General features: G+C 40.8%; 1 protein-coding gene across 1 annotated transcript in view; it reads right to left on the bottom strand.

Annotated features, from left to right (window-relative positions):
• The window catches only part of LOC139657081 (CD166 antigen homolog A-like), a gene marked incomplete at its 3' end in the record, with an annotated part of 32,129 nt that extends 21,931 nt beyond the window's left edge, over positions 1-10,198 (bottom strand). The window contains exon 1 of the mRNA XM_071534791.1: positions 9,952-10,198. Coding sequence (XP_071390892.1) covers positions 9,952-10,009 — 58 coding nt within the window. The remainder of the gene's footprint in view (positions 1-9,951) is intronic.
• Positions 10,199-18,363: the final 8,165 nt, after the last annotated feature.

Raw genomic sequence — 18,363 nt, 5'->3', positions numbered from 1 at the left:
ACATTTAATACCCACCGACCAACGTCTCCTTTGATGGGCTACTGTGAAAGGTTGGAGATTAACATACGCTGTCACACCACCCGAGTCCTCCTACCACTTCAGTACTTTCAGATTTACGTGGTGGGATAACCCATAATATGATTTGGTTAAATGGTTATTACTAGTCTGAACTCCCCAACGGCACCAACTTGGATTCTGTGCATGATGAATTTGTGTACTCCATAAAGAAGAATGCAATTGCTTACACAAAATGAATTCACAGACGTCAAAAAAATATGAAACTGGGAATGAACTGTTTTATCTTTCGGTGAAACACCGTCGCTACTATGGGCCAGATTGTGTTATCCCCCTTCAAAGAACAAGATAATAGATAAAACTGTCATAACACACCAAATTTATCCATTTCTTCCTTTCCTTCTTTCTTTCTTTTATTTCTATGGGTCGAGATAACCCATCTCAGTTCAAGTCATTCAGCGTATGTCACCTTTGTTGTGGTCACACAGTCCTTTAAGGCAAAACATTTTCATTAGTTACTACAAATGACTCAATGGCTATTACATTTTCGTCTGCCATCATGACATCAAGAGTGGCCATATATCAAGGTAAGTGCTTTTAACCATCTAGCCCGGCGCCACGCATCTTTCACTATCCACACATCCCCCCACCCACCCAACCCCCCACCCTCTTTTCTGCCCTGTGTGGTTCATTCAAGACATGGTTCTTTTGAGCAGAAACCCTGCAGATCTACCTGATAGTGAGTTGTTCTGACTTCACCACTGGCAGCGGGGACACGCCTAACTTCGCTAAAACCTGTCAGTAAGCTAAATTTGCACAGAAATATCTCTCCTCCACTGAAGGATGTTCAATAAATTTACAATGTGGGCTGGAGAGCTCTCGACTTAAAATCTCCTCTGGAACATTGTGCACAGCATATTCCCTTCAACCAGAGTAAGTCAACATGTTGATCAGAAAGTCCTTTTAAAGAAATGTAGTTGTTCTATTGCAGGGTCAGAAATGAACAGGGGCTCGGGGCAAAAATGCCTGTGAAATTAAGGATAAAGGGGCAAAAAATGCACTGAATAATCAGGAATACCCTTTTCATGATTCAACATGAAACAAATATTACAAATTGAGTGTTAATTTGCTAATATACAATACAAATTGCACAAAAAACTGCACCTAAAAAGGACCAAAATGCCCCCAGAGAGAGAAATACCCTCTAAAAAAAAAGTTAATGTCTTACCATGCTCCATTGTCATCATTTGTGCTTTTTAATACAAAGAATGTGTGTATTCTTGCTAGTGATATGAGATGGGTAAATGCAGTGAGTACAAGACACTGCTGAAGAAAATACAGAATATATTAATTCACGCACACTCTATCGGAAGGAATGTTGCCTTGAACTGAAAGGTAACAAAACTGTCCAATTATTGGAAGGCCATTGGGAGATCTTACTGTCTGAATACATATTCACATAATGACAAACTGTGTCTGTGTGTGCTCTCTGGTGAGGAGCATTGATTTGTGTCAGCTCTGTTCATGGACGAGCACACAGTGGCCGGCCCTCGAGTATAAAGACAGGTAATTCTAACATCCTCTAAGAAAAAGAGTGGAAAAGCCATAACCCCTTTATCCCAACAATTCCAAACTTAGAATGACCAAAAAGTTGTTGTTCATTTCTCCCCGTCAAATTTCTTGCTGTGTGACCCTGGGCATTCAAATGAAATCACTATCATTATATTAGGAAATGGCATGTCCTCTCCTCTATATCTATTACCTGTATGATAATATGGCAGGTGCAAAAATGAATGGATGTATAATGGGTTATGGCACCTCCATTACTCAAAATGAAACACTCTGAAGTTCATTTTACAGTGTCCTCACTCTATAGACCGGCTTGGCATGGCAATAATGCAAGCTTTATTTGACAAGGAGCTAGGCAGGCAGGTAGTTTGTGAGTCTGCCATTAAATATTCCTGCTTCCCCTTCATGTGACCACTCTATTTTAAAGCAAAGACTAGACTACCAGCGCATCTTGTACACCATGCCAAGCTTTTTTTTTTGCTGAAGAAGATAAAAGTCAGTGTTTAAACTGCAAGTGGCAGGTACAACGCTTACACATTCTCTGCAGAAACGCGAGACTACTTGACCTCTTAAGATGTCCCATTAGAAAATTAAGTATTGCATCCAATTACCAGACAAGAGTCTCTTCACCTTCCTTGTAAGGTCAGACAGTAAAATAGCTGAATACTTAACAGCAGTGCAGCAACTTATGATAAACACCTAACGCATCCACAATTCGCATATCAGCAGAGGCATCGCCAGTAGCATAATTGCCATGCAAAAAGCCACCACTTGACTTCTTTGAATACACACTGATGCAGAAACTAAGATAACAGCGCTGCTGCTGATGCATGTTGCTTACAAAAAGGCAGTTTTAATAAAATGCTGTAATCAGATGTGAGGATTACATTCCTTCACGCTTAACCACAGCGCTGAAAGAAGTTTTACATTATAAAGTATGTGCCTTTAGGCCAGGATGACAGACTCAGCTGTTCAGGGCTGAAATGTGAATCTGTCTTGCTTTCAAAGGAACGGTGGGATTAATGTTTTATCTATATTATATAATAAGAAAATTTCAAGACAGGATCAAAGAATTACTTACATTTTCACCGATATATTGTATAAATAGTAATCATGTGCTCTGGAACATACGATCAGTAGGTGGTTAAGGCTTCTGTGGAGACGTAAGAGGAAAACCTCTAAAGAACTCTAAATACTTTGGATTTAAACAATACAGCACTTTGGATTACAGTCAGGAAGAGTTTTACAACAAGACAACTATCACTGTAAATACCACTCCTTCACAAAACCTACCAACACTTGATATTTCAAGAGAGGAATCTGAGGTATGAGAGAAGGCATGAGTTTTTTGAGCTGCATGACCTCTAAAAAAAGCCGTGAGGGTATTCCCCGACCTGCTGATACATTAATGGACTAGAGAGATGGGCTGAACATTTAATCTTTTATCTTGTTATATACTTAAGCATTGACAAAATGACAGGCTTTTAATTCCTAGCAGACATACGCAGTTTGTATCCCTTGTGAAATTGAGGCTCACTGAATGAGAACTCCTGTCTCCTACAAGTTCAACCGAAGCAGGATGTAATCAGAGATAGCTTCAGGCACCACAGACTGCTGCTGCAGTCTATGAAGGAAGGATGAGGGGCATCAGCACAACACAAAGAGCCAGCTTTTAAAATGACCGGACCGTGGATATCGGGGTCAAAAGCAGACACAAAACCATTCTGTTGAGTCCCAAAGGCAAGACGTAACAGGGTGCAACACGATGTTTTCATGAATGAAAAATTGCTAAAGAGAGTTTGAATGAACAGAGCAACCCCTCAGTGCTGCAGAAGTGCTTTGGACATAACAGAGGCTGATTCAGAAGTGAATAGAAAGACAAAAATGCATGTCATTTTATTAGTTAGCCCGGGGCTTGAATTGGATGTTTCACCTTTTGGACAAAAGCTGTGTCATCTCAACTGGCTACCCTGAACCTCGACAAAGTCAGAAAAGGGTTTGGTACAATAGCAACCTGCGTGCCACTTGGCTCTCATAAATCAGCAGAAATAATGACTTTATGGGGAGTGCAGGCGTAAATTTTAGAGGTTTCACCACTGACCCCTTTATGGGTCAGAAGGAGCCCCTGCTGCTGACGCTGCCATGTGGTGACACTGTGCCCTCACTGCAGTAATGAAACAGTATTACTGCTTTCTCTTCTTTTCCAGCTAGATGAGTCATTATAATGAGAAAGAGAAGTTCATTAATGTGACTTACAAAAACAAAGGCGACCTCAAGCACCTACCCCCTGCCTTTCCATACACACACGCCCCTGTGTGGTAACCCCTTACATATTCTTGAAGGTTGTATGATTACCATCACAGTTAATGGTCCCCTCTCAAAGAATTAATTAAAACAGAGTAATGGCTACAATGGAAAATTCTAACAAAGATCCAGGCCCTGTTGAAGATGGGTGTGGCTACTGGCTTTTCATATGGAGGAGAGATGCTTCCCCCCCCAGCAAGGCTGCACATGTGAAGTGTGGGGACGGGCAGCAGCTACTCGGTGCCGTCTCCGAGGGGTGTGTGCTGTTCCATATTAATGACAAAGAGAGGAGCGGGAGCAAGAAGTCGCTATCATACACCCATTTGTTTAAAAAGAGCCAGCTTCACAATACAGTCGGCGGGAGTCCACAGGAATCCAGTGAAAGCTGGGGGTTGCGTCAATGACAAAAGAGAGAAACAACCTCACTTTTTGTCCCAAATACAAGGGATGACCAATTTCAGAGTGCCGTTGGTCTTTCACCAAAACCAAGGATACCTTCATGCATTTCAATGGGGTTATTCCCGCATAAAAGAAAGGAGTGCTACCGCATAGCACAGCCATCTCTCTCCTGTTGTTAAGCCTTTCCTTTTAACTGAAACAATGTAACTTTGGTACCTCCCCTTGGATAACAAATAAACCATTATTTTGCATGACAGAGCAAGGATGCTGCCTGCAGCGAAGAGAAAATTGTTGGGAAAGGGAAAACTGAGATGTTGGCCTCTCCATTTGGTAGATTATTATAATGATCGGTATCTCCCTTTAAAAGGATCTTGCCACAGTCTAACTTCACATGTAAACTATATGTAAAACGCTGCATATATCTTAAATCAAAGCATTTCGTATAAGTACCACATTCAACCAGCATTTCATAAAATGACTGGCAAGTAAAAAAAAAGGCAGCATAAATAGGCAATTTTAGCTGTGATTATAGAAATTGAATATATCTCACAATCTCCTCTGAAAGTGGGGCAAGCCAATCACCAAAGTATAATTAAGATTCACTTGCTGCTGTTTTACTGATACTCCTGTGTGTAAAACTGTCACAGGCGAACAAAAGACCTTTTTTCTCATTGAGTCATTGCTTGAGAGTGATTACATTTACCACACAAGCCCTTTCATTTTCTCCAGGCAAAGCCACTCATACATCTGCTCGCTCTGTGTGTCCAGTACGCCTGTGAATTACTCTCTCTGACATGTCGGAAATTCAGCATGTTCATGCGGTGGCTAATATTTCTTCACTGCTGTCTCACTACACGTAATTTTAGGAAGTGAAATGGGTTTCAGTGGATGGGATTTTTAAACAAATGAAAAAATGCAATGTAAACTCAAACGGTTTCCCAGCTTAAGTCATAAAGTAAACAACACTTCCTTTAGTTACAATCAAGTGAATAATAAGGTTAAAACTGACTAGTATGAATTTAAGAGTTACGATTTAAAGATTTAAAATGGCTCCATATATCATGTCTGTTTTAACAGAAGTTATGTGAATGATAGGAACACACTGCATGTCTCCTGACAACTGAACACACAGAGAGGAACCATTAAGAGACACTGACCCCACCATCACAGCCTTAAAACCAACCAACACTCCTCCACCTGTTCAGTGTCCTGCTGGTGTGTGTGTGTGTGTGTGTGTGTGTGTGTGTGTGTGTGTGTGGGGTGAGTGGGTCCTTAAAACACCCTCGAGCATAATGTGTACAACACCAACCCACTGTGTAACTCTGTGACCCTCGTCTAGATTAATCCATATTACATCAAACCCTATGATATATTACTATTGTTTCATGAAACTTTTCCCTTTCATTTTAGGTTGATTTGCACAATTTGAGACTTAATCTGGATCCGATTTTCATCCTATGTGAACAAGAATGAAAAAAGGTGAACAAATTGTCATTTGAATGCAATTTTGCCATTTAGATAATACATGTCTATTGTAACTATTATAACATTGTTCCAGGAGGGACGGGATGATGCATGGACCTCAGTTCTTAAAAAATGCTTTTTCCTCAACTAGGCCAGGTTAGATTTTTTTTGTCAAATCTGACTTTCCCCAATTTTCAGCTGAAAAAGGGAATAAAACCTGCTCTTTGCTCTTTTCTGTGCTGTGTCAAGGACTATGTAATTGCCACACTTGAGCTGAGAAGAAAATGTTAAAATATTCAGACCACACCTACAGGTTTCTAGCTCTGTCCAAATTCGTTATACATGGCTGGAGAATTCCCTTGGAGACCTACAGAATATATTGATGTCTTGATAAGAACTGTCTTAATATTAGATGTCAATCCTATTAATTTATAGATGATTCTCTCCATTCCTGAGCGAAAAATACATGTTTTATCTCATTATAGCTTCCGTTTATTTCTCTTCTTTTACCCAAAAACGTAATCTTTATTTTTAGTTTCTAGTTTTAATTCAAAGCTTAGGTTTCAGTATAAGTTACCCTGTCAATCGAATAAGCTTGATCCTCGGATCCACACTACAAAGTGCTGCTGCCAGGGGCGCTGGTCGGAATTCTAGGCCCCCTGACGAGAAGTGACACAGGGGTTCCCCACCCCGTCCTCACAGCATTGCCTCGCCTGTCTGAAAAGGCCCTCTCTAGTTTGGGGCCCCTTGAAAGTGTTCCCCTTTTTCTCCCCACTAGCAGCGCCCCTGGCTGCTGCTCTGCTGCTCACACATCCACATGTCTTCCAACTGCAGAATCTCAAGGCTGATCAAGGCTTCGGCAGCACACAATGTGCACACACCTAATGTACACTCTCTGTCCTGAACGATTATTTCTTACATCCTACTCAGTTTGTGATGCTGGCGCCAGCGACATCATCTGAACATCTCACATGTGCTATTCAGTATTGCATGTTGGTTTCTCTGATATCATAAATTCATCAATAAACACAAGTACACTAATATCACACATCAAATTTGATTTGGGCGTTTTAGATTCCGCTTCACACTCCACATGCCTCGGCCAGTGGCATGAATAATATCTTGGTCCAGACACAGAAGACTGAGTGTCCTGCAGAGATTTTTCAGAGGAATTAGGTGCAGCCAGTTTGGGTTGAGCATACAGCTGGAAATATTTTGTAGCCCACTCAACCACAACATGAGACTGGAGAAGGAATGATAACAAAAATTAACATCCGCTTTTGAATTCTGTAAAATATCCTATTTGATAACAATGCAACAATCCTCACATAAGCCTAGTTAAGCCTGAATTAAGTTCCTTCTGTGTCTCTTCAGTAATCTTGATTTCATAATTTTATTATATCCTGTAGATAGCGGTTCACTAAAATTATCAACAAATGAGAATAATCTGTTTTTAGAAAGGAAGAATTAACCTGATAGCACCAAGTACAGATGGAACATTTCTATTCAAAGCCATGAATCAGTTGAGTTGCCGTATGAATGCAACTGAATTCTGCATGAAGAGATACAATACTTTGCAAGTCACAAAGAAATCTTTTTTTGGAGGAGTAACAACCACAAGCAGTCTTCAAACATCAAGAGAATCCCGCCTATAAACAAGATGAGACGTGCACAAGCACACAAATACACAGTCGTACAAAATCCCACATGCAAACCAAGCATACAAATAAGCCCTTCCTTCCTGGGCATTATCATTATAACATTCATATGTCGAGTCTGGACATAACCTAGTTATGGATGAAAGAAAGGAGACTGAATCTATCACAGGTGAAATTGTGTGACCCCCACAAGAGATTAGTCCATTAGCAATGGGAGAGCCCCACTCGCTTGACAAGTAATACCAGCTGTGACACCGAGTGCTGTCTGTTCAGGAGGGGTGAGGGTGGGGGAGGGGTGGAGATCAGGGAGGGAACAAAAACCAGATGCATCTTCGCAGACTATTTGTTCTAAGAGCAATTCAGAGCCTGTTTTTCAGTACTATCTGGTTTGGGCTGTGGGTCAGCCTTTTATGTTGAAGCCTGAGGAGCTGTTGCTTTTTCATCTGTTCATTCCCTCCAAATATAATAAAACACAGGCCCTTTTTTTTTACAAGTATTGATGTAGCTTATATTGTGAATCCCAAACTCAATAAACCACCTCAATAAGCCTTTGCCCAGACCATACAATTCGACAGAGAATAACAAATATTTCTATTCTGTGATAACTCAGTTGAAAGAACCTGGTTGACTGGTGACTGTATGATGACAGCACAGATTGTTTTTGTAACATATAACAACATGGAGAAGACATCACTGGCCATTTGCTGTGTAAGCAAAAACACACACATGGTTTGACCATCATTTAAGGCACTGTGTCTACTCAACACACGGTGGTGTACAAGACCATGAAGTCTAGCCTCATTACCATCATACTGCACTCTCACATAGCACTGCAGCAGCACAGCAGTGTAAAAACACTTAAAAAAAGGGCATTAGTTTCCTCTAAAATAAAGCACCTGAGCCTGAGTGACAGGTGGCGCATGGTGTTAATTTACAACAACAGGCAGCAGTGTTGTGTGACGAGGTGCAAGACTGAAGGAACAGTCAGATCAACCTCTCCGCCCCTTTCTTAGTACTCAGCTCCATGCAGTTTTGCGTAATGGCCAGGCTGAGTGATATGAACACATGGTGCTGCTACCTGTTGGGCTGAAAATGATGTTTGCAGGGAGGAAACGGCACACACAGTCCAAGCAAATGTGCAAGCTTCCAGGGAGGCATCATCTTTAATTATCATTAATCATCATCATCATTAATCTGAGATATGCCTTCCTCCCTCCCCATTAACTATCAAACCACCTTTGCAAACTAAACAGCTGTGCATGTATTAAAAAGCAGCTACAACCTCCTCAACCCCTTATTCCCCCCACCTCCAGGCCCAACAACCCCCATCCCAGCCCCAAACAATCTTGCAAATAATTAATCAAGTTTCACCTTTTAGCAAAGCACCACTGGCGGCAAAAGAGGTTACATTTCAAAATGTTGCTGTACCCTATAATGCCGCATTCAGGTCACATTGGAAGTGATGGGATGAAATCTTCCTACAACTTGTAAGCGTTCATGTACAACTCGTTGCACCGCCCACATCCAAAATAATTTTTATTTATGAATTTAAAATCAACCACATAACCTAAAATCCCACAAATCCCGCATGTAATTAGCCACTAGGAGGCTGACATGAACGGGTTTTCCCAGCCGGGAGCTGGTATTTACGGTAAATCCGCGATGACATGAACGCGGCATAATTCACACTCAGTTGCCTGCATAGCAGAGGGGAAAAAAAACAGCCACAAAACATACAACGAGGGATCATGGTGACATCACAGCTAGAGCACATGTGAAGAGATGACTCCCTCACTCCCTCTCCCACCGTGTGGGGAACACAGGCACGTGTGTACAGTGGACAACATCCCACGGAAAACAATCAGTTTTAAGAAAGAAAACATGACAGGGGTTTTAAAACTTCATTAGCCTATGTCTAAAGATTGTCACTTGGCATAATATGAGGAGCCAGTGTGACTGCAGATGGCACGATACAGGCTAATTACAAGTTACACTCCAAACCGGTTTCACTGAGATGGCTGACCCTAATCTATTTTACCTTGCATCTTCATTTTTCCATGGAATTAATTATTTACACCATTGACAAGTAGAAAATGATACCTGCATATATGGTTTAAAAACTACATATATAGTATATATAAATAAACTATCATATGGCACAGGACATCATGGGCGTCAATTGGGTAGGCCTATATGGCACAAGTTTGATTTTGTAAGATTTTGCAGTTTTTATCATTTAGAAAGGAGAATAAAAATCAAGAAGAAATCCTGAGAAATTCATTTGGAAGCCATATCTAAAAAAAAACCACCACACACACATCTGGAGAGAATTGAGCACCAATCCCCCCTCTAAACTGTGTGCGACTATCAGTTATTGCTCCACTTGACCCCAGACACTCAGTCGATAGGCGAGCTGAAGTTTTGGTGGCACATGATATGACATGCTGGGACTTTTCCATACAGACTACCTGCGGGTTTATACTGAATTAACGCAACCTGCAGAACATGAGGGGGCAACATGGTTATGAAGACAATAGCCTACCTTGATAGATGATCGCGATGAGGAGGGCACACACGCAGCTGGCAGACAACAAGTGCATCCTTGCAAGTCTCACAAATCCTTGGCTCTGCTTGGAGGCTTTTAAAACCACTTGCCTTGAGTTTGTATTCTTTTTTTTTTCTTTTTCTTTTTATTATAAAGCAAATGTTCCTTGTGAAACCTCTAGGGGCGGGTGACGGCAGTTCAGTCAGTTTTGTCCCTTCTCCCGACACGACATGTGCTCACTGACTCACACTTGCATCAGTTCTGGTGAACAGGTAATTGCGAGGGGCACGGACGAGCGGAGGGCGGAGGAAACTGTGTGCAGCTCCGCCCCTGACGCCCCCCCCCCCCAACTCCCTCCCACACACACACACATACACACAGACATACACACACACACACACACACACACACACACACCCAACCACCCCCTTCTCTCTCCCCCTCTTTGCACCATTAGCTCTTACCCCCTCACTCCCTTCTGCACCCCCATCTCCAACACATTTCTCTCTCCCGCTCTGTTTCCCTTCTTTCTCTGTCTCCCCAACACACACACACACACTACACAGATGCACGCACGTACACACACCAGCAGATAGACATAGACAGATATATGTGTGACATGGCAGATATGCATGCACATACACACTAATGCGCGCACAAATGCACGCACGCACACACACACACACACACACACACGCACGCACACACACACCAGTGCACACGTACACACGCATGCACGCACGCACATAAAGGCGAAACTTTCACTCACCGACAGCATTAGACTTGATTCACACAGAATACCAACTGACCGATGTGATACCACTCACACTGCTATCTGCTGCTGCATGAACTCCCTTGCGCCTTAGGCAAAGGACAGACGGTTGATGGTAAATATAACATGTGGGGCCAAGGTTAATTATTATAATTACATAATTTAAATTAATAATTTAGTAATTATTAATTATTTAAAATCCATGCTCCATGCTCATAGCTTTTTTTTTTTACTTTTCAATTATTTCACTGAGCACATTGAAGTCAACAGCACATTAATATTCCTGTAATGAGTATTAGTTCTAATAATTAGTATTAATGTGAGGTACTAAGTTGTAATGTAAAAGACTAATCCACACAGTATGAGAGGGTTTAACATGGCAGTGACAGAGCGTTCACTTATTACTCCTTTTGACCCAGTACAATGTCACTAGTTTTCTATATTTATTTGTATTGAATGTCATGGTCTGACTACAACTTTCATATATTGAGTATATATGAAGGCTGTTTTCTGAGAAATAGCCTACCACATCCTAAACCAGGCATGGCAGTACAAGTTTCAGTTTCAGAAGTTGGTAAAAAATAACATCTGAGCATGTAAAATGTAATTAAAAACCATACTTGGAGCTAAAATCATTTACCACTGTGCTGTAACTGCACGATCATGCTTGGCTGATCACAGTGTGTGTGTGTGTGTGTGTGTGTGTGTGTGCGTGTGTGTGCATGTGTGTGTGTGTGTGTCTGTGTGTGTTCTATGTGCATAGTGTGTGTGTGTGTCCTGTTGGGGTATGGGGGAGAGTTACTGGGGTGAAGAAGTAAGAACTCCTCACCCCGGGTGAGGATTTCATGTAGGCCTGTGATGGTTTGTGCAAATGTAGTGGGGGCACAGGCTGTGAAAACCTAATGCAATTTGATTAGAAGTTAACCGCAAAGCAATATTTTCCCTGCCTCGCTGCACAGAGAGAAAACGAGAACTATTTCCTTTCTTCTGCGTGGGTGAAAGTGATTGAGGCTGCATGATGACCAAGCCTTGAGTTTGGTGTTAAATTACCAAACAAAAACATTCCGGTTATAATTGGGAATTGAGGTGAGATCTGAGAAAGGCACATCATTTCCAAGGACCAGATACTCAAAACACAAATTCTTACAACTGTAAATTTATAGCAACATATGAACAGGTACTCCTAAAACTTCATGTAATGCATTTTCTTTCAGTGGAATGAATGTAAGTCAAGTGCAGGTGGATTTTGTATTCATTGGAGAGCATTTTCAGTCAGTCCCCATGGCTGGGGAAAGAGATTACACAAGGAATAATGAATTACAATATATCATGTCATATCGGAGGAACTGTACCAGCTCCTGCTGTCTTTTATTTGATGAAAGAATGAGCGTTCCTATTTTGACATCTTGTGAGGCATCCTGTGACACTGCTCCCGCTATGAGGATGGGTACAAACAACCTTGCGTTGCCATGGACTTGGGCAATGAAAGTACACATATTTTTGACATTCAGAGATGCTGCAGAGAGGAAATCTTTTTCACTGGCTCATGTTGCACTGCTACACTCATTATTTTAGGTGTGTTTCGTACATAATGATGATTAAATTCAGTGTTTTAATACAGCAATGGACTATTTGCTTGAGTAAAGATTCATTCCAAACACCACTAGTCAGAACTGGTTTTGCAGCATGGGTTGCACAGTGAATGCATAGCAGGGACTCAAGAGTGCCCATTTGCAGCACCACAATGGTCAGTTCTGTTTTTCATTCCTTCATTTCACTTGTGTTGAAGCAGCAAGAATGGCACAGGTTAATTTGGCTCCTCTCCAAGGTTTTGTGAAAATCAAATCCTCCCTTGTCCCGCGGAGTGTTCGCCCCTTCAGAGCTGCACCTGGGAGGCAGAGGAGTGATTAGTCTCCTGCAGAATAGGCTTTGGTAAACTGTGTCGAGCCGTGAACACAGTGACCCTGACATTTTCAGCGTGGCCAAGGGAGGGGAAGATCCACTTAATGGTCAGTCTTGTGTCGGCCAGCAGCCCCACTTTCAATCAATAATTGCTTCATTAGTTAATCTGATTGAGTGTGTGAGCAGCCTGTAGTCGATGCCGAGTTACCTCTCTTTCTGTGAAGAGTCGGTGTTATATTGATTTCATTGTTCTCTGTAGAGCCTAACTTTTTCCTGCAACTAATCCTCACATTTACACGCAGAAAAGGAAAATGGATGTCTTTGTCTGAGGTCCCCATACCATCCATGCCTCAGTTATATTAAGGCAAATCGATAGAAATGGCTTCTCGATACCATCAGTAAAACAAACGAGGAGACCAAATGCCACTTCTTTATGTTGTTAGGTTGATATATCCCTCGTGGTTCTTGGCACTGCACCAAAAAAATATTCATTATGCAGTTATGTACACAATCTCACACATATTCCAAAACTGTACACAGCCTTGGACAAATTAATTTGGAATCTAAGAGTTAATGGGTGTGAGTTTATTCACCAAGTGATGTCAACCACAGGACACTTATTATAAATGATGACAATGCCATTTATCTGTGAACCTAGTTGTATTTTGCATATCTGCCATAGATTCATGTTTTGCTATATATCAACTTAGCTGTACTTTGCATATCTGATACTGATGCCAATGCTGCTGCCAACAATGCCAACACTGCTACACTGGTACAGTTGAATGAATGGATACTTGTAGTTTGTTCAGTTTAATTTCATGCTGTACGTCTTGTCTGCACTATATATGTGAGGTCCTATTGTGTTTGTTTCCTGTGCCTATTGTGTTAATCCTGTATTGTGTAACTGTCTTGTCGTATGTCGGCACCAATTTACCGGGGGGAAATACCTTGTGAACCCATTGCTTTCCTTGGCGGAAAAACAGGGATTCTGATTCTGATTCTGATTCTGATTTTGATTCCGACTCGGATTCCGACTCGGATTCCGACTTGGATTCCGATTCCGATTCTGATTCTGAATAAAGACTTTTGGAAGGATATTGCAGGGAGAACAATCTCAGTAATTAAGTTGTTTTATATTGGTAGGACAGTGAACAGAGGGCTTTTTAGGAATTTAAATTAAAAAAGAAAAAAAACATCAGGGAAACCAAACATCGGCTTTTCAGGACAGTCAATTAAAAGAAAAATATAGCAGTCAGATGTATTACAGGTGAAATGCTCACAGTCTGTCTCAGCCTGCCTTCTGCGTGGATGCAGTTGTTGGTGCCGCCGCTTGATATCCATTACAGAGTCTATACCAAGCCGGCTGCTGGTCGTCTCCGTCTTCCTAAATTACCTGGTTGTGAATGAATAAATGTAATTCACTGGCAATGTGAGAGGCAGAGAAACTATTCATGAAGACGTATACTGGTCTGTTACAACCCAGGCAGCTGTCAGCTGTCAGTATTGTTTATTCCTCACCTAAGCCTGAAACTATTTGTTGGTTTGTCAGTTAATGGTGGCTGAATGCCTGTGGAATCAAGAGTACTTAAATGCCGGCTGCTGCAGGCTTATGCTTTGAACAACAACCCAGAGTAAGCGCAAATGGCAGATTCTTGTTATCCCTGTTTAATGTGGCAGAGAATATTTTACAATATTTCTTCTGCCACTTTCTCATAATAATGTGCAACACCCAAATGTTCCATGAAATTAACTCTTAAACAAAAGATATGTTATGTTATGGTAATTCTGTGTCATAATTAAAAAGTTCCAACTCTTTGCTGCGTTGGATTTCAAAGGCAAAGTTGTTGGAATAATTTGTCTGTACACTATCATTCCCTGAAATAATTTCTGACAATACAGTGGTGAAAGCAGGTTGACATTCTATTAGCCAGTTAATCTTTAAAGCAGAAGGGGTAGATACCAGCCAAGGGAAGATACGATCTCTTGATATATTGGAGTGAAAAGGGCATGTCAAGAATATCAAACAGATGACAAAGAAATCAGATATAAAAGATGAACATTTTCATCCACAACAACTGAATCAACTGGTGCCATTTATGGTCTTAGAGAGAAAACACTGTGATTACATCAAAACGTTGGTTGAGAAGAAGAACTATTGCTTTGAACCATTTGAGGCCCTGCACGTTTCCCTGTTTTTGAGCTTTACATACATTACAGTAATCCTTCTCCCATTCCGCTCTTAGAAAATGTGTCACCAGACAAGGTTTTTGAGAGTTTGGGGGGTTATATTTTCAATTGTATAAAAGTATTTTTATTATTTGATTAATGGACCATCATGCATGTCATAAAACTGGTGAATATCAATGAGCACAGCTAGCAGGGTGTTAAACTATTTCCTTGGGTTAGGTGGTTGTACATATAACCAATGACCAAAAATATGATTTCCTTTTGGTGCCATTACAAGGAGATGTGTTTGGGACCAGCACCTTTTGATGCAAGTGCACCTTTTAGAATGAATACTAACTCTCCTTCAGCCTTCTATTTACATGCAAGCCAGTTTTATTAGTTTAATTGTGTACCATACAGCTATTGGTCGACACTTTCTCATCTTCCCTTTGTCACATTTGCCATTCAAACCCTATCTGTGCAGTGATGTATGTTCAATTTCTATTAGCATTTAAAACAAACATTGACATTGGGAATTCACAAACAATATGCATTTGTAATCAGCGAAGTTGGTTAGTTTGGAGTAGAGACAATACATATCTAGTTCCCCAACGCCCTCTGAGTTTATGCTCTTCCCCAACAGAGAATAGGACTTGTGGTTTATTCTGAGGGTGTGTCAGATTTCTGAATGCACCACTGTTCAAGTTCCTTGTGCAGGTCCCACTCACACAAATAAACACATCTCACACATCAATGACACTCATGCATTTTGCTGAATTTATTGATTGCATCAAGTTTCTCAGTAATTAGTCAGTTAAATCTTGTGCTATACTCAATATTGTCCTCCACTTGAGGTTGAAACATATTTGCTAACAGTTGCTGATGATGTTGATTTCTTCTCAGTCTTTTCTGATAATTAGATGAGTGCTAGATATCAAAAGTGAATCCTTTGCAAAACAATTCTATAGGAACCAAATCCAGTGATCGGATCGGTCAATTTGCTATGCCAGGGAAAGAAACCAAACAATTAACTGTCATTGTGCAGATGAGACCTGCATTTTTTGTTGTTACCCAAGGATTTTGAACTGCAAGAATGGCAACAAATTACATTTTGAAGTTGAAATAGAATAAAATTATTTCAAAATGAAATCGCCATTTAATCACTTTTCCTGCAGAAGTTTTTTTTTTCCAGCTACTTTATACCTTGTTTGCTGTGTGTGTAGTAAGGACCTTGCAGGTCTAGACCTCACACTGTTGCCATAAACCCTGCCATTGTTTAAGGTAACAATGTGGATCCAGCCCTGCCCTCTGTCAACGGTCCAACAGATAGATCTGATTAAGACTGTTTAAACATAGGCAGTTGCACTGGGAGTCTGCCCACAAGATAGAGCCGAGCAGAGGAGAGACTAAGCCCTGTGAAGCTGGAATCTGGAGGGATTGGAGTATCTTTCGCCCCAGGGTTTTTACCAATAGAAATACCAGTTTGTGTGTTTTTACAACAGGGCAGGAGTAGCGCTCTGTTTTGGTGGAAGTTGGTCCCAGCCAGGCTGACATTATCTGTGCAATGCCCCTGGGCTCTGAATAACAACGCAACAGCCGTAGAATTCAAATTCACTTACGACCTACGAGAACATAATTAGCCACACCTACCTTTACACCGCACCTCCAAACAAACCAAAATTAGCATACTAGTCAATACTGTTTTCAACTGGTTGCCTCATACCGTGTCCATGACAATGCAACGCCGACTATGTGCTCCACAGACAGCTGGGCGGGACAAAGCTGCCTACTGTAGCGGCTTGCTGGGTCAGAGGGCATGGTGTTTGGTATTGTTAAATTCTGAGGCTGTTTGGAAGAATGTAAATGACCCTGAAACTTGCCTGAAGTCATGAATCATGGATTACACATACAGTACATATCCCACATGGCTGACGTGTTTTGAACTCTGCAGTTGTATGCATTGCCTTAAACATAAACATGTTTATGTTTAAACAGCCATGATGTGCCTTGGGTTACACTAACTTGTTTGACTTGTGTTGGCTTTAGGATATAAAGATAGTGTGTTATTTTGGTTATTCTCTCTGTGGATTTATTGGAATTCACTGCCTTGTGCTAAAAATATTTTAGCATTCCTAGACACAGGCTACATGTCGACGATCCCCTTGACAAAGAACTGCTTATGATATCTTAAATGGTAAAAATGATATAGACTTGAATGGCTTATATCGGCTTTTTGATTGGCTACTGATTCATTCCTGGTAAATACTCCAGGTTGAATTTAGATTTTGCACTTCCAAGTCCTTAATCTTATCCTATTTAGGAACTGAAGGTGGAATTAATCTTGATAAGCGGCTGCTGTGGATTTTTCTTACTTCGGAGCAGAAAAGGTTTCAGTGCGGTGAACTCATGGGACTTTTGCAGGGCAGTTCAGCACTTGACTAAAGCTGACGTGTCCCTGCTCTGGTGCCTTCACTCTCTGGTGCTTACTTTCTCCATGGCTCATTTTAAACAATTACTCTTCGGGGCTAATTTTTCCCCTTTGTGGCATGCATTTCATATGGAGATTAGCTGGCTGTGCCATTCAAACCAAACCTGCTCTGGTGAAGCAGCTCTGAATTTCATGACTTCTTAATACAGGGACTGACTTTTAAAAAAACCTTTAAGTATAACACATTAAGTAGGCGGCAGTAAAGCTTAATAATTCTTAAGATGGTGTTATTGGAGAAATGCTTTGATGGTGATGTTTTTAAGAGCAGGTAATTAGTTTTGACTCTGACTAGGAAGGCCTACTTTTTAATTGCTGTGCAATCAATTTAGCTATAAACATTGACCGGTTTTTAAAATCTTAATTTACTAAATATTTTGCTTCATAAGCAATGTTTGATTGGACGCCCTTTTCGCACAGTGGGTTTGAGCAAAGTCAAATCTGATATATTTAGTGTGAGAACTTTTTTAATGGATATTGCTGACTTACTTAAATCCAAGGTCAACCAGTTTGAATATTTAAAACTTTTTAAAGTTAGCTTCAGCAACTTGAGTTTCTGTTCTATGAAGGACAAGGCTCAATGAATTGTATTTCCTTACAGAATTAAAAAAAAAGTATGCTCTCTACTAAAAGCGATACCATTCTAAATAATTCTGTGCTGCTGGAATCTACTGGCTTCTGTCTTTTTCTAGTGTAATGTTTCTCATCGAGTTAACAAATGCAGTTAAAAGGATTTCCATGCATGAAACTTTAGGGCAGATACATGCTGTGATATCTACAGTGTTGAAACATCTAATGCTCATTAAATGAACATTTGAGTCAAACTGATGCATTCTGCACTTGCCATTCAAAAATAGCCCTTATATTACTGAAATGGAAAATATTTAGGCTAACCTGAGTGTTTTGGTGAGCCATTATTAGCTTATCGGCCCACTGTCAGGCTGAATCAGGAGGTGCAGCTTATCACGCACTGCCGAGAGAAAGTGTCTCAAGTCAGGCGAGTATCACAGTTACTATAAGCCAAACATTTGACTCAACATTTCTATTTTTAAAAGTAGCCATGTTGTAAGAAGGATAATAC

This window comes from Centroberyx affinis, unplaced genomic scaffold, assembly GCF_046629955.1.
Source record: "Centroberyx affinis isolate AG114_WGS23_722 - 3 ecotype Tasmania unplaced genomic scaffold, CSIRO-AGI_Caff_v1 ptg002624l_1, whole genome shotgun sequence".
Lineage (NCBI taxonomy): Eukaryota > Metazoa > Chordata > Actinopteri > Beryciformes > Berycidae > Centroberyx > Centroberyx affinis.
This window is presented reverse-complemented; position numbering and strand designations above follow the sequence as displayed.